Below are 17,108 nucleotides of genomic sequence, written 5' to 3'. Positions count from 1 at the left end.
ATTCTGTAAAAGTCTGGAATCTATTATTAAGGCTTGCAAAATCCTGCTGAAAAGAGCCTTCTTGTTTTCAAAACTCTTATCAACCATTCCCTTTGTTACATATTATTATGCCAAATTTGATCGCAAGGACTGAGCTTTCTGGGTACACCACCATCTGCAAGTTCATCATATTTGCTAACAAAATCCACATAACAGACTCACTGACCCACTTAAAAAAAAATATTCAAGCTGATTGAATGTGGTTTTCTTTGAACAAGCACTTGCTCAAAATCCTTGCTTAATCTGTGCCTTACTAAATGATTACTAATACTAACACTCAGAATGTTGACTGTAATTTGTCTGCCCTTAGTGAAGGGCTGACTGGTCTTTCATTACTCTGCCCATCCCTTCCTCCTTTTTAAAAAAAAACCCAACTCTACTACATTGGCAATCTTCCATTCTTACAATAACATGCCTGCAGCCAGAGATTATTAGAAAATAACTTCAGATCTTTACAACTTTATTCTATGCTAGTATTATTAGTCTTAAATACATTTCATCTGGGCCAAGCAATTGCTTACTGTATAAGAAATATTCTCCTTTGTAAGTAGAACTCCATGGCATTCCCATCTTGTTCATGAAGGACTTGATATTTCTACAAACCATACTCATACCTTCTACTGATATTTACAAGCCAACATTTTGTCTTTAAATATCTTTAATTTCATCCCTGTTCCATTTTATACTTCTTTAGGCATATCTTTGTACAAATATACCTCTATCTAGGTTTTTCCTTTTTTGCCTTATGCTAGCCAAAGTGCTCTTGAGATGAAGGGAGGGAAGAATTTTCATCATATGACATATTTTCCCAAAGATATTCGAAGCCTGATTATTTTCAAACTAAAATATGGATTTTTATATAAAGATTGGATTTAATTATTTTTGGAAAAACTAAACCGTACATTAAAATACCATAGTCTAGTTAGAAGCTTTAGGTTGTGCAAGTTCAGAGTAGCACCGCAGTAGTCATGTGTAGTACCCGAGTCATAATAGCAACATTTAGACAGAGCTAATTTGGTTCATTATTTCATGGTAGCCAGCTACGTAGCTAAATAATTCCATTTTACAGCAAGTATTAGAGAAATGATGCTGTAGGTGCATAAGCAGTTTTTAAAACTACTCGTCTTAAAGTGATGATTTGTTGTTTAAACAATGGAATTACAAACTTTACTAACAAGTAATTCAAATTGTTCTCTGAATCCATCTCTCTGATCTTTGTTTAGAAATATAATCTCCGGTCAATATGCCTAAAATTCTGGGCAAAACATTCTACCAATAACCATAACAAAAAATCCACCTGCTTTCAACCCTTCATGTGTAGCTACAGGCTGCTGTATTCGTTTATGTAATGACAGTAATACTTTAAAACCAATTACACTTCTGCATATCTTTTGGATATTCTGCAAATATGAAGACACCATGAGTGATGCTGTGATATGGGCGTCACACTATGGCAGCATCTTCCTGCAGATTCATTGCATAACTGGCTTCTCTGACACTGACAGAGTTAACTAATCGTCCAGTGGTGTAAGCAGGAATATCTGTAGAGTTTCCCAACTGATTTGGAAAACTGCTTGCGCAAGCATGTTTTAGGTGCAGTTAGAGTGGCCCCAAGCAATTCAATAAAGAAACTGGTCAGAATCTAAGTGTTTTTTGCTAAATTATCTGAGTTAACTTCACTGGTTTAATTTGTTTCCATTTCTAATACCTGTTTTTTATGTTTTTCCCATAGTTCCCAAGTGATTTTGAATTTTTGTAGACCTCAATGATCTTTACTATATCACAGTAATGAAAAGTATCACAGAAATGGGTTTCTAGTGAAGGATCATGCTGAAAGATACAGCATGTCCCAGGGCAAGCATCCAATGATCATGGGAGCAACAGGTGAAACCCCTACTCCCCAATTATAAACATGATTTTCTTTATCCTTTTAGCTTTGAATTTCTGTACCAGTTTTCCCCACAAATTTTCAGATTAAGACTCCTATCTGGTCTACTTTAACAATATGTCTAAGGGGACCTTGTGCTGTGCATTCAATAGTATCTATTTGCCCCAGCATGTTTTCCAACAATTAATACTCATTCAGAATGTTATGGATTGCTTTCTGGTCAATATTTTCTAACCTACTTCATGCAAATACTAAATTATTTAAAAGGCAATAGCAACTGTTTTAAGCTAACACACAAAATTATTATTTACAAACATTGTGTTAATAATTAAAATCCATAGCAGTTCTCAGCATCATTTAAAAAGTGCTGAATGAACTGATTTATAGTTATATGAATTGATTTATAGTTATGAGAACTGCTATGTGAAACCATTTGGTTGAAGAATCAGTGCTGAAACATCATTATTTTAAAATAAAGGAACAAGGAGAGAGCTTGGAATAGATTTGATCAAATGAAGAATTCTTAAAATCTAAAATCCACTGCCTTTTCAGTAGTTGCACCAGAGATCATTCTATCTTTAAAAAGACAAAAAAGTTGCTAAGAACATAGAAGCCTTAATCTTGTTGTGACGGTTTCACATATGCAAACAATGTGGCCCACCCATCAAATCAGACTGTAATTAGAGCCTAGCTGCAAGTTGAGGATGGTGGTGCTAGCATGCTGATCATGCTGCTTGGGCAAATTCCAGGCACAGCCTAGAAATACAAGGATGCTCATTTGTACAGGGATCAAGAAGAATTTCCTTAAGAGTGTGGTGAATCTGTGGAATTCACTGCCACAGATGGATATAGAGGCCAAATCACTGGGTTAATTGAAAGTGGAGGATGATACGTTCTTAATTAGTAAGGGCATCAAGATTGCAGAGAGAGTGCAAGCGAAAGGGGTTGAGAGGGAAAATAAATCAGCTGTGATCAAACATTGGAGCAGATTCAATGAATGGAATAGCCTAATTCTGCTTCTGTGTCTTATGGTCTCCAAGTACCTAGTTTTTATACTGAGGTATACAAGAAGGGCAGGGTTTTCTGCTGCCAGGTAAACCATGTTTCAAAATCATCAAAACCTTAAACCCACATTCCCAGAAGCCAAAAGACCGGTAGTACATTAAAATATATGATACACCTTATCACTGATATCTGCTTTCACTGAGATGTGCCTGCTAGAGCATGGAAATATTACTAGGAAGGGTCTCCAGACTGCTACGCAAATTGATACATTAGAAGTAATTTATTTTGCAAAATATAGCAACTTTAAAACAAGTGTTGCTCCTGACTTCCAATCCTTTTAAATTTGGTAGCTAAATTACAACAGCATTTCTATATATTCCATGAATGCATGATTCTACTCCCACAAATTAAAAATCCCTAAAGGAATTTTAACAGAAGCATTATCAGACAAAAACTGATGCTGATTACCAAGATAGATGATCAGAGACTCAGTGATCTTAAGTCTTCGGATGAAGCTTTGGGGAGAGGTGGAGTGTCTCAAGAGGTAAAGTGAGATGGAATATTACAGCTTAAAGTCAAGGCAGCTAAAAAGGAACTTTATGGGGGCATGTTGAATGTTTGAAATTAATACAGGTAGCATTTAAACAGTAACAGATCCAATACCTTTGCTGGGAAACTTGCTCATGCTGTTGGGGCGGGGAGAAGGGGTGTAAAGTAATTTTTCAAAGGGGATTGGACACAATAGATGTTTAGTCAGGGTCAAGGATAACAAATTAACAAAATCAGGTCTGTGCAGTAGGTAGTAAAGACAAAGGCATAACAAGCACATCAGAAAACTGACACACTATATTGTGTATATTGTAATGCAAGCCTTAGTGATAAGGCAGACAAGAGTGTTGATCAATGTGTGTCTAACTTGCAGAATCCAGTCGATTCAGATTAACAATATCTCCTCCAGAACCACCATCAGCACCATAAGGGTGTGAGCTTCGCCCCCGTTCAACTTGCTTTACACTTATGACTGTCTGGCTAAGCAAAACTCCAATGCCATTATTTAAGATCGTTGACAACACCGTCATTGACCAAATCAAAGAAGGTGACAACTCATCATATAGGGGGGAGGTAGAAAATCTGGCTGGGTGGTGTCACAAAAACACCCTCTCACTCAATGTCAACAAGACCGATTATTGACAACAGGATGAGGAAACCAGAGGTCCATGAGCCAGTCCTCATTGGAAGAATGAGGTGGAGAGGGTCAGAAATTTTAAATTCCTCAGTGTTATAATTTCAGAGGATCTATCCTACATCTTGCACATAAGTGCCATTACAAAGAAAGCACAACAGAGTTTTTCTTTAATTTTGAAAGGTTTGGCATCTCATCTCAAACTTTTGAGAAACTTCTATAGATGTGCAGTGGCGAGTACATGTCCAGTTGCATCATGGTCTGATATGGATACACTAATGCCCCCGAATGGAAAAATCTGCAAAAAGTAGTGGATTAAGGCCAGTGCAACACAAGTAAAGACCTCCCCACAAATGAGCACATTGATATAGAGTTCTATCACAGGAAGGCAGCATCCAAAGGACACCCACCATCCAAGCCATGCTCTCTTTGTTGCTGCCATCAGGACAGAAATACAGGAGCCTCAGGACCACGCCACCAAGTTCAGCAAGTCTCTTGAACCCCTCAACCATCAGGCTCTTGAACCAAAGGGGAAAACTTCATTTACCCAATTACTGATCTATACCAACAACCAACTGATGCTCTTTCAAGGACTCTTCATCTCACGTTCTCAATATTTATTGCCTATTTATTTATAATTATTATTTTCTCTTTTGTATTTGCACAGATTGTCTTTTGCACGTCGGTGTTTGCCCATCTTGTAAGGTGCAATCTCTAATTGATTCTATACTTTTTCTTTGTAGTTACTGTATGAAAATGAATCTCAGGGTTGTACAATGTAATTTTAAAGTATTTTAATAAATTTACTTTGAACTTTAATGATATTATGATCACATAGTTGAGAAAGCAGGATTGAAATTAACATTTTACAAGCAAAAGACTTGTCTACTTGAGACACTACATTTTCTCTGTCTAGAGGAAATGTATTTCAATATTGTGTGTTTTACTGAATATTCAGGAAATCACCTTTGACCAGAAGCTGAAATGGATCAGCAAGTAAATGTGCTAAATTGAGACTGGGTGTTAACAACTCCATATGTAAAGTAGACACAAAAAATGTGATAGAATACTCTTTACTAGTCTAGACAAGTGCAAGCACAATAGTATTCAAACTCAACATCACAACAGAAATAGCTCAGCAATGGCATCTTAAACACTCGGGCCATGCATATCAACTGAATATAGTTGCAATACATTTATCTAAACACCCAGTGCTATCATTTATTCAGTAACACCCCCTGATCTTGCCATTTTTAACTATATAGACGAGAGGGAGGCTTTTGACAAGGTCCTACATAGCAGTTTGGCCCAGATTAAGGCACAGTGATTCAAGGCATGTAGATGAAATAGACCCAAAATTGGCTTGGTGAAAGGGGCAGAAAATAGTGGTGGGTGAGTGTTTTTCTGACTGAAAATTTGTAATGAATGGTGCACCACAGGGATCAGTGCTGGGAAACTTGTTGTTTATAATAGAAAAATTACATGGATGAGAATGTAGGGAGCACAATTATTAAATTTTCAGATAGCACAAAAATTGCAGTTGCAGATAAAGACGTTTGCTTAAAATACAGTGGGACATACAGTAGACCAGATTATGTAACAGTTTCTTCCCCCAAGCCATCAGACCCCTCAATACCCAGAGTCTAGACCAGGGGTGGGCAAACTTTTTGACTTGTGGGCCACAAAGGGTTCTAAAATTTGACAAGGGGGCCGGACCAGGAGCAGATGGACAGAGTGTTTTGGTAATACACCTCATAAGAGAAAATAAAATATCATGGGATGTGTAGAAAACATGTGCTTTAATTTCAATTGAAAATGAACAAAATGCATTACAACAAAATATCTGTCTTTGAAGTCCCATAGTATTTAGCTATTTATTGAAATGACTTTTAAAACACTGAAAATTAAATGAATAAAATACAGCTTTTTTTTTAATAGTAAGTTATTATTTTAAAGCACTAAAATTATGTTATCCTTCAAGATATTATCATCATCACTCTCCTCCTGACTGTCTTTATTTCAAAAACGGTAGGAGATGCAGGTCTACTTGTCCTGCTCCTTCTTATTCAATTGTCCCGTGCCAAAACTCAACAACGACTAGCACAAAGACAGAACAGTGGCCAGTATGCGGAGTTCGTTATTTGATCTGGAGCGCATTTTTTATTTTGAGAACGTACGTGCACCTGCGCACTACTCATGTCCATCACTTAACAGAAATGACATGTAACATGTAAGCCTTATTGAAAAAAATATTTTCAAATGCATTTTTTACATAACACAAGGAAGAAACTTATTTTTAATTTCAGTGGGAACAGTGTTGTTGGTCTCCCTTTTTAGCCAGCGCATCAAAGTCTGGATTTAGTTTTGTTGTGGCGATTCTCAGGATGGATCTGAGGTGTTGGTCAGTTAACTTGGATCTATGGCTGGCTTTGTTGATGTTCATGACGCTGAACGCCTGTTCACACAAATAGGTCGAGCCGAACAAAGAGTAAAGCGCAAATGTGGAGTAATACGCTGCACCTCAACAAAGATATATAGAGTATATAGAGTGCGTCATCTATTGGGAAAACGCCAGAATTGCGGGGAAAAAACGTTAACAAGGTTTATTAATATAATTTCATCAAGTTCTGCGGGCCGGATTAAAAAGCTTAACGGGCCGCAAATGGCCCCCGGGCCGTAGTTTGCCCATGCCTGGTCTAGACTGACACCAACTTACTGCCCTCTACTGTGCCTATTGTCTTGTTTATTATTTACTGTAATGCCTGCATTGTTTTGTGCACTCTATGCAGTCCTAGGTAGGTCTGTAGTCTAGTATAGTTTTTGTGTTGTTTTACATAGTTCAGTGTAGTTTTTCTGTTTCATGTAGCACCATGGTCCTAAAAAATGTTGTCTCGCTGTTACTGTGTACTGTACCAGCAGTTATGGTCGAAATGACAATAAAAAATGACTTGACTTGAAAGTTGAGTAGACTGGTAGCCAATGAAATTTAATTCAGATGAGCACAACATGAAGTACTTTGAGAGTTCAAATTCTGTTAGGACATAAAATGAGTGGCAGGGACAAAGATCTTAGAGTACAAGCTCACAGCTCCCTGAAAGTGGCAACACTGGTGGACTCAGTAATGAAAAGGCATTTGGTATGCTTGCTTTCATTGGCCAAGGCACACAGCACAAGATTTGGAATGTCATGCTGCAGTTATACAGACTATTGCACTAAAGAGTATTGTGTACAGTTCTATTCTCACACTACAGAAGCGAGTGGCTACAAGAGTGTGTAGGAGAGATCGACCAGGATGTTGTGTGGGATGAAGGGCTTGCACAATAGCAGCACCCTGCAGTTGTTGGAAATCTTGAGCAATATGCAATTATGTCAGGGAAACTCAGCATGTCAGGAAGCATCTATGGAGCAAAATTAACTGTTGATGTTTCAGGCCTGAAACACTGACTGCTCATATCCCTCCTTGATGCTATCTGACTTGCTGAGTTCCCCAGCATTTTGTGTTTTGGAATGAGGGCTGTTGTTACATCATAAGGAGAAGTTTGGTAGGCTGGAATTAATCTCATTGGAATGTAGGAGGCAGCAGGATGATGTTATTGATGTCCAAAGAATTATAAAGGGACACAATATTTTTCCAAAGCTAGCAAAGTCTAAACCTAGAGGGCACAATTTTAAGGTGTGATGGGAGAAGTTTAAGGGATAGCTAAGGAGTAATGTTTCCCTCCCCCTCCTACACACATACAGATGGTGCTGAATATTTGGAATGAGCAGGCAAGGGCTAGAAGTATATACTGTAACAACATTTAAAAGGCATTTGTAGAGTTACTTCAATAGTAAAGAGTAGAGGGATACAGGAGTAGTGTGGACAAACAGGATTTAGCTTATGAGACAAAGCTGGCGCATATGAAATGGGCTGCAAAGCTCCTCTGCAAACTATGTACCATCATGACCTCAAAAATCAACTTCCATTTGCACTGCCAAAACACTGGAAAATTCCATCTTCACAACATTAACAACAACACTTCAAAAAAATATTTCATCACCATCTTAGGCTCAAGAGAGTCATACTCTTGAAGTCAATTAAGGACAGTTAAGAAAGGCCTTAATAGTGACATCCATCTCTAGTGAATGGAAAATTGAAAGACTGGCACATGGATTTAAAAAAACTTAAAATACATCGCATTTTTCTAAAACAGTTGGGTTTTGAAACTGAACAATACCTGAGACAACCAAGAAATATTGTAAAAACATACTTACAAGTTGTATATTTTGTAATGGTTTTTGTGTTTTGCATCCAGAAACCTAAGGTAAAACAAAAAGAAAGTTTTAAGAGTGATTTTCCTCTAAAATTTCATTTGAAAACATAGAATTTCACACTCAAATCACCAGTTGGTCAATGAATTTCAGTTTTAAAAAAAAATTGCTTCTCCCCAAGAACATTTACCAATTATCTCATTTTTGCCAGATCAAGATTTAAACATCCTTTCCTTTCAAAAATTAATTTAAGTAGATGTTAACTAGGAAAAGGAAAAACTATCAGCGCTGATGACTCTTTACTGCCACAAAGAAAAAACTAAAAATTCTCTTAAACGCTCAGAGACGCATATAAAGATGAAGGTTTTACAAAGTTAAAATACGTTACCAACAATCCACCATGCAGGGGTTAATAGGAAAGCTGGCAACCTAAAGTTGGTTCAAGTGAACTGTTCCAACGTCTTGGTGCATCTCAGAACAACATTAACATCAATGAAAACTAGTTACTGCAGATACTGAAACAACTACTTCTAGAAACATTCACCAGGTCAAGCTGCATCAATGGAGCAAAGTTAACATTTCAATAACATTTTAGCCAAATTGTAAAGTATTAAAAATGTGATAAATTTCAAACAAGTACAGGGAAAGGAGGTGGGACAGGGAAGAAAAAAAAGGAAACATTTTGTCAAAGGGGAATAAATGGTAAAAGACTTGGTCCAAGTTAGAATGCCATGGACAAAGGTGAAAAGAAAAAGTTTAAGTGTAAATAGCAATAGTAGGATATGCTGATTGAATGAATAATCACATGGTTATGTCCTGATAATACTGAAGTCTGTCAAGTCTGGAGGACTCCAATGAAATAAAAGGTTAGCATGAATTTCATTAGAGCACTACAAGGTGCAGATATGATAGAAGTCAAAATGGGCGTGCAATGGTAATTTCCATCCATGAGTTCCAAGTACATGCACGACACCATACACAACTACATAAGATTCATTTTCTTGTGGGCATACACAGCAAATCCAAGAAGCATGATAGAATTAATGTGTATAAGATGATGAGAGGCATTAATCACGTGTCTAGTAAGAGGCCTTTTCCCAAGGCTGAAATGGCGAGCACAAGAGGACACAGTTTTAAGGTGCTTGAAGTAGGTACAGAGGAGATGTCAGGGATAAGTTTTTTTTTTACACAGAGAGTGGTGGAATGGGTGGTGGTGGTGGTGGGGGGGTGGGGTGCAGATACTCTTGGGTCTCTTAAAAGACTCCTGGAATAGATACATGGAGCTTAGAAAAACAGAGGACTATGTGTAACCCTAGGTAATTTCTAAAGTACATGTTCAGCACAGAATTGTGGGCCCAAGGGCCTATAATGTGCTGTAGTTTTTCTGTGTTTCTATGAAAGACTGAACCCAACAGGACAGATAAACCACCAATGTGCAAAGGCATCAAATTGTGCAAATACAAAAAAGAAAAGAAATAATAATAAACAAACAATAAATAGAAAACATGAAAAAAGTCCTTGTAAGTGTGTCCATTAGTTGTGGGAATAGTTCAGTGATGGGACAAGTGACATAAGCAAAGTTATCCCCACTGGTTCAGGAGCTTGATGATTGAGGGGTGATAACTGTTCCTGAACAGTGGTGCAGCTTCTGATGGTAGTAATGAGAAGAAAACATGACCTAGGTGGTGGGGGTCCTTGATGATGGATGCTGCTTTCCTGTGACAGCATTCCATGTAGATGTGCTCAATGGTGGAAAGAACTTTACTGATAATGGAATGAGTTGCATCTACTACTTTTTGTAGGATTTTCCGTTCAAGAGCATTGGTGTTTCCATACTACATAGAAACACAGAAAAACTCCTCCCTCGCCTTCCACAGTAGCCTGGGGTACATCTCATCTGCTCCCGGCGACTTATCCAACTTGATGCTTTCCAAAAGCTCCAGCACGTCCTCTTTCTGTCTATACGCTCAGCTTTGCAATCCGCTGTGTCATCTCTACAATCGCCAAGATCCCTTTCCGTAGTGAATACTGAAGCAAAGTATTCATTAAGTATCTTTGCTATCTCCTCTGGTTCATCAACTACGCCATGATGAAACCAGGCAATATTCTCTCTAACACACATTGATAGAAGTTTGTCAAAGTTTTAGATGTCATCCTGAATTTTTGTAAACTTTTAAGTAGAGGTGCTACTGTGCTTTCTTCATAATTGCACTTGCGTGCTAGGCTTAGCACAGGTTCTCTAAAATGATTAACACAAAGTTAAAGTTGCTGACTCTCTCCACCTCTGATCTCTTGATGAGTAATGGCTCATAGAACTCCAGTTTCTTCCACCTTAAGTTAAAAATCAGCTCCTTGGTCTTACTGACATTGAGTGAAAGGTTATTACTGTGGCACCACTCAGACAGATTTTCAATCTCTCTTCTGTATGAGGATTCGTCACCATCTTCGATTCGACCAATGACAATGGTTGAATATGTATTCAACCCACAGTTGGCTTGATTGACAATACCAGAGAACCATTTCATTTACAGTCTCTTCAGAGGAAATCATAAAATACCACAAGCCAACAGTAATTATTTATTGTAAATAGGAGCCAAAAAAAAGCCCTTTAAACGTAACCCTTTTAAAAACTTGTTCTACAAAGTTGAATAATATTACATTTGTAGAAGGTGTTACAATGGCTTAGGAAGTTAACATTCCTACACTAGTGTACTTGATGACCATTGATGTGATTAAAAGATTGGTTACTAGATTCCACAATAAGCATTTCAAACCACTGCTTTCTAATACATTTATAAATACCTTTAATTAAGACATTGTGAAATAGTTGCATGTGTACATGTAACATTCAGAAGCTGGTATGAACAATAAAAATGGTGGGGGTACGAGAGGGCAATAAGCTAAACTCCTGCAAAAACCAACCATACAATATCAAATTAAAACCAACTGATATGAAAGAAACCTTAGAACCAGCATCCCTTATTTTTCAAATACTCCTGAATGATGTAAAAAAGCTACAGCAAGAGCAAACAGGGTATTACTTTACATAAAGAAATATTTAAAATATACTGCTTTAGGGACAGGATAAGATCACAAGATAACTTTTAATGCTTTGAGTAAGGAAATATAGTATCATCGTAAAAATAGTCCCAAATTGGCAAAATCTTTCTTTCAGGAAGTATCTCCTGAAATCCCCAAAAGATTTCCTGAATAAGAGTATTATAGTATGAGAACAATTCCATCCAACAGTTTATGCTTCCTTTAGTCTCTAATTTGCAGAAAATTTTCTTTGATTTGTTATACCTATGTCTACCAAAGAACACTTGGGAAGATGTCAAAACCACACTACTGTACTTGATTTCAAATTTAATTTTTAAAAATGTTACTTTGCTTTCAACTTGAATCTTATAAATGTAGATAATCTTTTCTGAGTTTGCCTTCTCCTCAAGTCATTTTACTGACACGTCATTAGACAAAAACAAATATTCTCTTCATGGAATTATACCAGTGTACATTTGGCATAGTCACATTTCAATCAGCCACATTTAATGAACTTGATATCTTCTGATTATGAACTTTATTTTGCCATTTGAATTTCTCAACAGATCAAGGTTTGTTCTCCGTGCAAATGAATTTCAGAGACTGAGCAATTATCCAGCTAAAATTACATCTGATTCTAACTTCCAGATCTCTACATACTTTTCCTCTTTCTTCTTCACTAAATTCATCACCTCCCTCAACATCATCCTTGTCCTTCCTTCTTACCAGAACTCATCCGGCCTGAATTCTGCACGGTTAGTCTGTTAGCACCCTCCAGATGTTAGATGTAGACTTGCCAAAAACTGTTTGCAATTAACTCTCCCAAGTTCCTGCCTAACACTCTCATAACTTGCCCTGCTCCAATTTAGTACTCTCCCATAAGGTCCATACTCATCCTTAACTATAGTTATCCGAAAACTTCAGCTGTGCTCACTGTTCCCTAACTGTTCACCTGGCTAGGCTCATTGCTAAACACCAGGTCCAGTACAGCCCCTCTTCTAGTCGGCCTATCAATACGAACAGGGGCTCCCAACCTTTTCTAATGGCATGGACCCGTACCATTAACCAAGATGTCTGTGGACCCCAGGATGGGAACCCTTATTTTAGAAACCTTCCAAGATACACTTAACACATTCTGCCCTACTAAATCAGCCCCAGTTTATATTCAGGAAGGTGAAATGCCCCCACTATAACAACCCTATTGCTTTTATACCTTTCCTTTATCTGCCTGCATATCTGTTCCTCAATGTCCCGGTAGCTATTGGGGTGTCTGTGGTATAATCATATCGGAGTGACTGCACCCTTCCTATTTTTGAATACTACCCATTTCAACTCAGTTGACAAACACTTTATTGTGTCTCCTGAGTGGAGCTGCGATATTGGCCCCAATTAGTAATACAACCCACACACCACTTCTTACCTCCCTCTATTTTTTTCTAAAACATCAAAAAGCAGAGACTTTAAGTACCCATTCCTGTCCTCTCAACCAAGTCTCTATAACGGCCACAATGTCAAAATTTCACTTATTGATCTATGATCCAAGTTCCCTTACCATTACTATAATACTCCTATAATTAAATACACACACTTCAAACCATCAGTCCCATCATATGTACTACTTTGCTCCTGCATGTTTTTACTGGCACTGACACCCATTTTCCTCTCCATCTCTCCAGTTTCCGACCCGGTTCTCTGGTTCCCATCCCCCTGCTTTACTTGCTTAAACTGGTGAACCTCCCAGCAAGATGCCCCTCCAGTTTAGCTACATCCCTTCTCTCTTATTCAGGTCACCTGAGGGGGTTCCAATGATTCAGGAAACTGAACTCCTTCCCATTGCACAAGTTCTACAACCACTTATTGAACTGTATTATCATCTTATTTCTGTTCTGACTAGCATGTGGCACTGGGAGTAACCTAGAGATTACTACTTCTCTTCAATCTCTGCTCTTCACAACTCCCTATACAAGCTGCAGAAGACTTCTCACTCCTTTCTACCCATGTCATTGGTGCCAATGTGAACCACGACCTCTGGCTGCTCACCTTTTTGAGAATACTCTGCAGCCACTCAGACACCCTGGATGCCAGCACCTGGTCAGGCAACATACCATCCTGGCATCTCTTTTGCAGACACGATTTCCTGTTCAGCCCCAAACTATCCCTATCACTCTGCCTGACATTACCCTTCCCTGTTGATCCTCGCAGCTGGCCACAGTGCCACTGGCCCTGGCTGCTGCTGCAGTATCCTGATATGTCATCTCCTAACTCCAGAAGTGTCCAAAGGTTTTAAGAGCTACAACATTACCTCGTGACTCTTGAACCAAATCCCTCAACAAATAAAGGCCAACAAACAATAGTTCTTAACTACCTACTCAATTTTTTTGTGGCAGCCTGGAGGGATCTATGGGTGTGATCTGTAAGATCCCTCTACTCCTCCACACTACTAAGATTCCTGTCATTAACCCTATAATCTACCTTCAAATTCGACTTGGATAAGTTTTTAATTATCACTTGTTACTTTAACACTTGCCATGTTGTTTTTGCTACAGCTTTACTTAATTGACTGAATTCAAATCAGCACATTAAAACCAGATAGCATAAATTCAAAAAACATGACATTCTTTGCTAGATTTTCAAACAGAGTTTTGCACAAGAGTCAACTATGGTCCAAAGGTCCAATAGTGTTCTACATACTGTAGTGCAGAAATAAATAAGAGTCTATAGACAACATTGTTTTTATTTTCATCTAAAGAATCGGGAACGTCGAAGAGTTCTGAATTGGGATACAGCCGGAAATTGAACTATGAAGAATTCATGGTGGGGAAAGTTTTGATCTAATTCAGCACAGAAACTTGCAACAAAGCAAATAAAATACTATTTGAAAAACTGATTTTACCACATACGATGATGATGATAATGATAACATCAATAACTAGACAGGAGATATCTCAAATGCTTTTATCACCTGAAGATTGATCTATACTTTAGTGTGTGGAGAGCGCTCAAATGAAGTCTGTAACATTTTGAAATGGGATCTATTTGTCCCTCCTCACTGACTGCCCCTACTTATCTTTGCAAGTGGAAGAAGTGTTATACCTGCCCCTACACATCCTCCCTCACTATCATTCAGGGCTCCAAACAGTCCTTCCAAGTGAGAGTCCCTTGGAGCCATCTACTGTATCCAGTACTCCTAGTGTGGCCTCCTGTATATCGGTGAAACCTAACAGAGATTGAGAGACTGCTCTGCCAAGCACCTATGCTCCATTCACCAGAAAAAGCCGAAGCACCCAGTGGTCAGCATTTCAATTCTACTTCCCTTTCTGACATGACAGTTCAAGGCCTCCTCTACAGCTGTGATGAAGCGACAGTCAGGTTGGAGGAGCAACACCTTATATTCCCTCTGAGTAGCCTACAACCTGATGGCATGAACATTGATTTCTTGAACTTCGGGTAATTGCCCCCCCACTTCACCATTTCCCCAATCCTGTTCCCCTCTCTCTTTATTTCCTTAAGACTGTTTCCAATTTTAGTTAATCCATGATTATGTTAGTCAACAAGGTTCATTCTCCTAATAATGATCCGTGACACTGTTGCTTCACAAAGATCGAGAATAATCCTGGAAATTATAGGCTAATGAGCCTGACATTAGTTGTGGGCAAGTTACTGGAAGATATTGAAAAGGGACAGGAAATGCAAGTACTTGGATAGATTGGGTCTGATTAGTGATAGTCAACACGGCTTTGTGCATGGTAGGTCGTGTATAAGAATGTTGAGGTTTTTTTTTAAAAAAAGGTTACCAAGAAGTTTGATGAAGGAAAGGCAGTGGACATTGTCTACATGAACTTTAGCAAGCCCTTTGATAAAGTTCCGCATGGGCGGCTGGGCCACATTAAGTTACTTGACATTCAGAATGGAAGTCAATTAGATTAAACATCAGCTAGTGGGAGAGGCCAAAGAATGGTAGCAGATGATCGTCTCTGAAACACCTGTTAGTGGTGTGCAGCAGGGAATGGTGCTAGGTCCATTGTAGTTTGTCATCTACATTAATTATATGGATGATGTGGCAAACTGAATCTATACATTTGCAGGTGACGCCAAGATTGTGGACACAATGGAGAGCGAGGAAGGCCAAAGCTTCCAAGATGATCTGGACAAGCTGGGAAAATGGGCTGAAAAATGGCCCATTTTAGAATTTAATATACAGCAATGTGGAATGTTGCACTATGGGAGGACAAACCAGGTTAAGACAGATAGTGCATGGTAAGGCACTGAGGTGTGTGGTAGAATGAAGGGAATATAGATCCATATTTCCTTGATAGTGGCATCACAGATAGGGTCATAAAGAGAGGGTTTTTTTTAAGTGTACTGACCTTGATAATGCAGAATACTAAGTACAGAAATTAGGATGTTCAAATTGCATAAGACATTGGTGAGGCCAAATTTAGAGAATTACATACAGTTTTGGTCACATGCCTACAAGAATGATAATAATAAAATTAAAGGAGTGCAGAGAAAATTTACAAGGATGCTGCTGGGACCCGAGCACCCAAGTTAGAGAGAGGTTAAATAAGCCAGGACTTTATTGGAGCACAGGAAAATAAGGGGAGATCTTCCAGAGGCATACAAAATTGAAATACAGGTAGTGTGAATGCTTGCAGCCTTTTTTCCCATTGAGGTTGGATGAAACTAGAAACAGAGGTCTGCTTTTAATTTAGAGTTAAATGAAAAAATACTTGAGGAATCTGAGGGGGATCATGCGAGTGTGCGTAACGAGCTGCCAGAAGTGGTAGATGTGAGATGTGTAACAGTTAAGAGGAGTTTGGATAGGTACATGGATGAGAGGGGTATGGATGGTTATGGTCCAGGTGCAAGTAGATGCGACTAACCAGACTACCAGGCTGGCATGAAATGGATGGGCCAAAGGGCCTGTCTCTGTGCTGTCATGTTTGACTCCTACACTTATGCAAAGTCAACCTCTGGGCCACAAGCTTGTTTTCAGCCTAAGAGGCTCATCACAAAAGCAGCTCATGACCACTAACACAGCATACTGCACTGCTTTCTTTTGCTTTACTTTTTTTATCATGCATTCTTTTTATCTCAATAATCATGGTTTCAATCTTCTTCTGGGCAAGCTCACATCTTATGTCTTCCACAAAGGTCAACTCTTACAAAACACTGGGGTCAATAATCTAACCTTCATCAGTTTCCATTCACCAAGCCCCTAGTCCATTGATAACTTAAAGTGATCATTCCCCACCCCCTACCACTATCACATCAATCTACTGCATTTTCTATGGATCCTTCACAACTATTCTTTCCAAAATCTGTGCCTACGCTTTGCCAGGCTAGGTTCCATATCTGAAATTCTCTCATGAAAATCGCCGCAACTCCATTTCCACCATTATGGCACTATTAAAACCAACCTTTCCAGTCAAACTGAATTACCTGTTATGCCCTTGTTAAATGCTCTTTAACCATACTACAGGCATTGCAGAAATGCAAGCAATTGGTTAGTGTAGAAAGCATGAATCTCAGCTTTACAAACTGCGCAGGTCCTGCTATCAGACCATGGGTTTGTGCAGGGATACTGGATGTGAATGACAACCAAAGCACATTATAAATTCAATTGAAATGGAACGGGCATGCTGATCATTTCTAAAATCTGTAACACATTTCATTTTAAAAGATGCCATTTACCTCTCTGCT

At 38.6% G+C, this 17,108-nt stretch overlaps 1 protein-coding gene across 1 annotated transcript in view; it reads right to left on the bottom strand.

Moving 5' to 3' along the window:
* The window catches only part of LOC132379500 (phosphatidylinositol 3,4,5-trisphosphate 3-phosphatase and dual-specificity protein phosphatase PTEN-like), a 114,649-nt gene that overhangs the window by 38,431 nt on the left and 59,110 nt on the right, over positions 1–17,108 (bottom strand). Inside the window, exon 3 of the mRNA XM_059947459.1 lies at positions 8,370–8,414. Within this exon, the coding sequence (XP_059803442.1) occupies positions 8,370–8,414 (45 nt within the window). The remainder of the gene's footprint in view (positions 1–8,369; positions 8,415–17,108) is intronic.

The sequence above is a fragment of the Hypanus sabinus genome, chromosome 22 (assembly GCF_030144855.1).
Source record: "Hypanus sabinus isolate sHypSab1 chromosome 22, sHypSab1.hap1, whole genome shotgun sequence".
NCBI lineage: Eukaryota > Metazoa > Chordata > Chondrichthyes > Myliobatiformes > Dasyatidae > Hypanus > Hypanus sabinus.
Note: the sequence above shows the minus strand (reverse complement) of the source record. Positions and strands in the feature narration are given on the sequence as shown.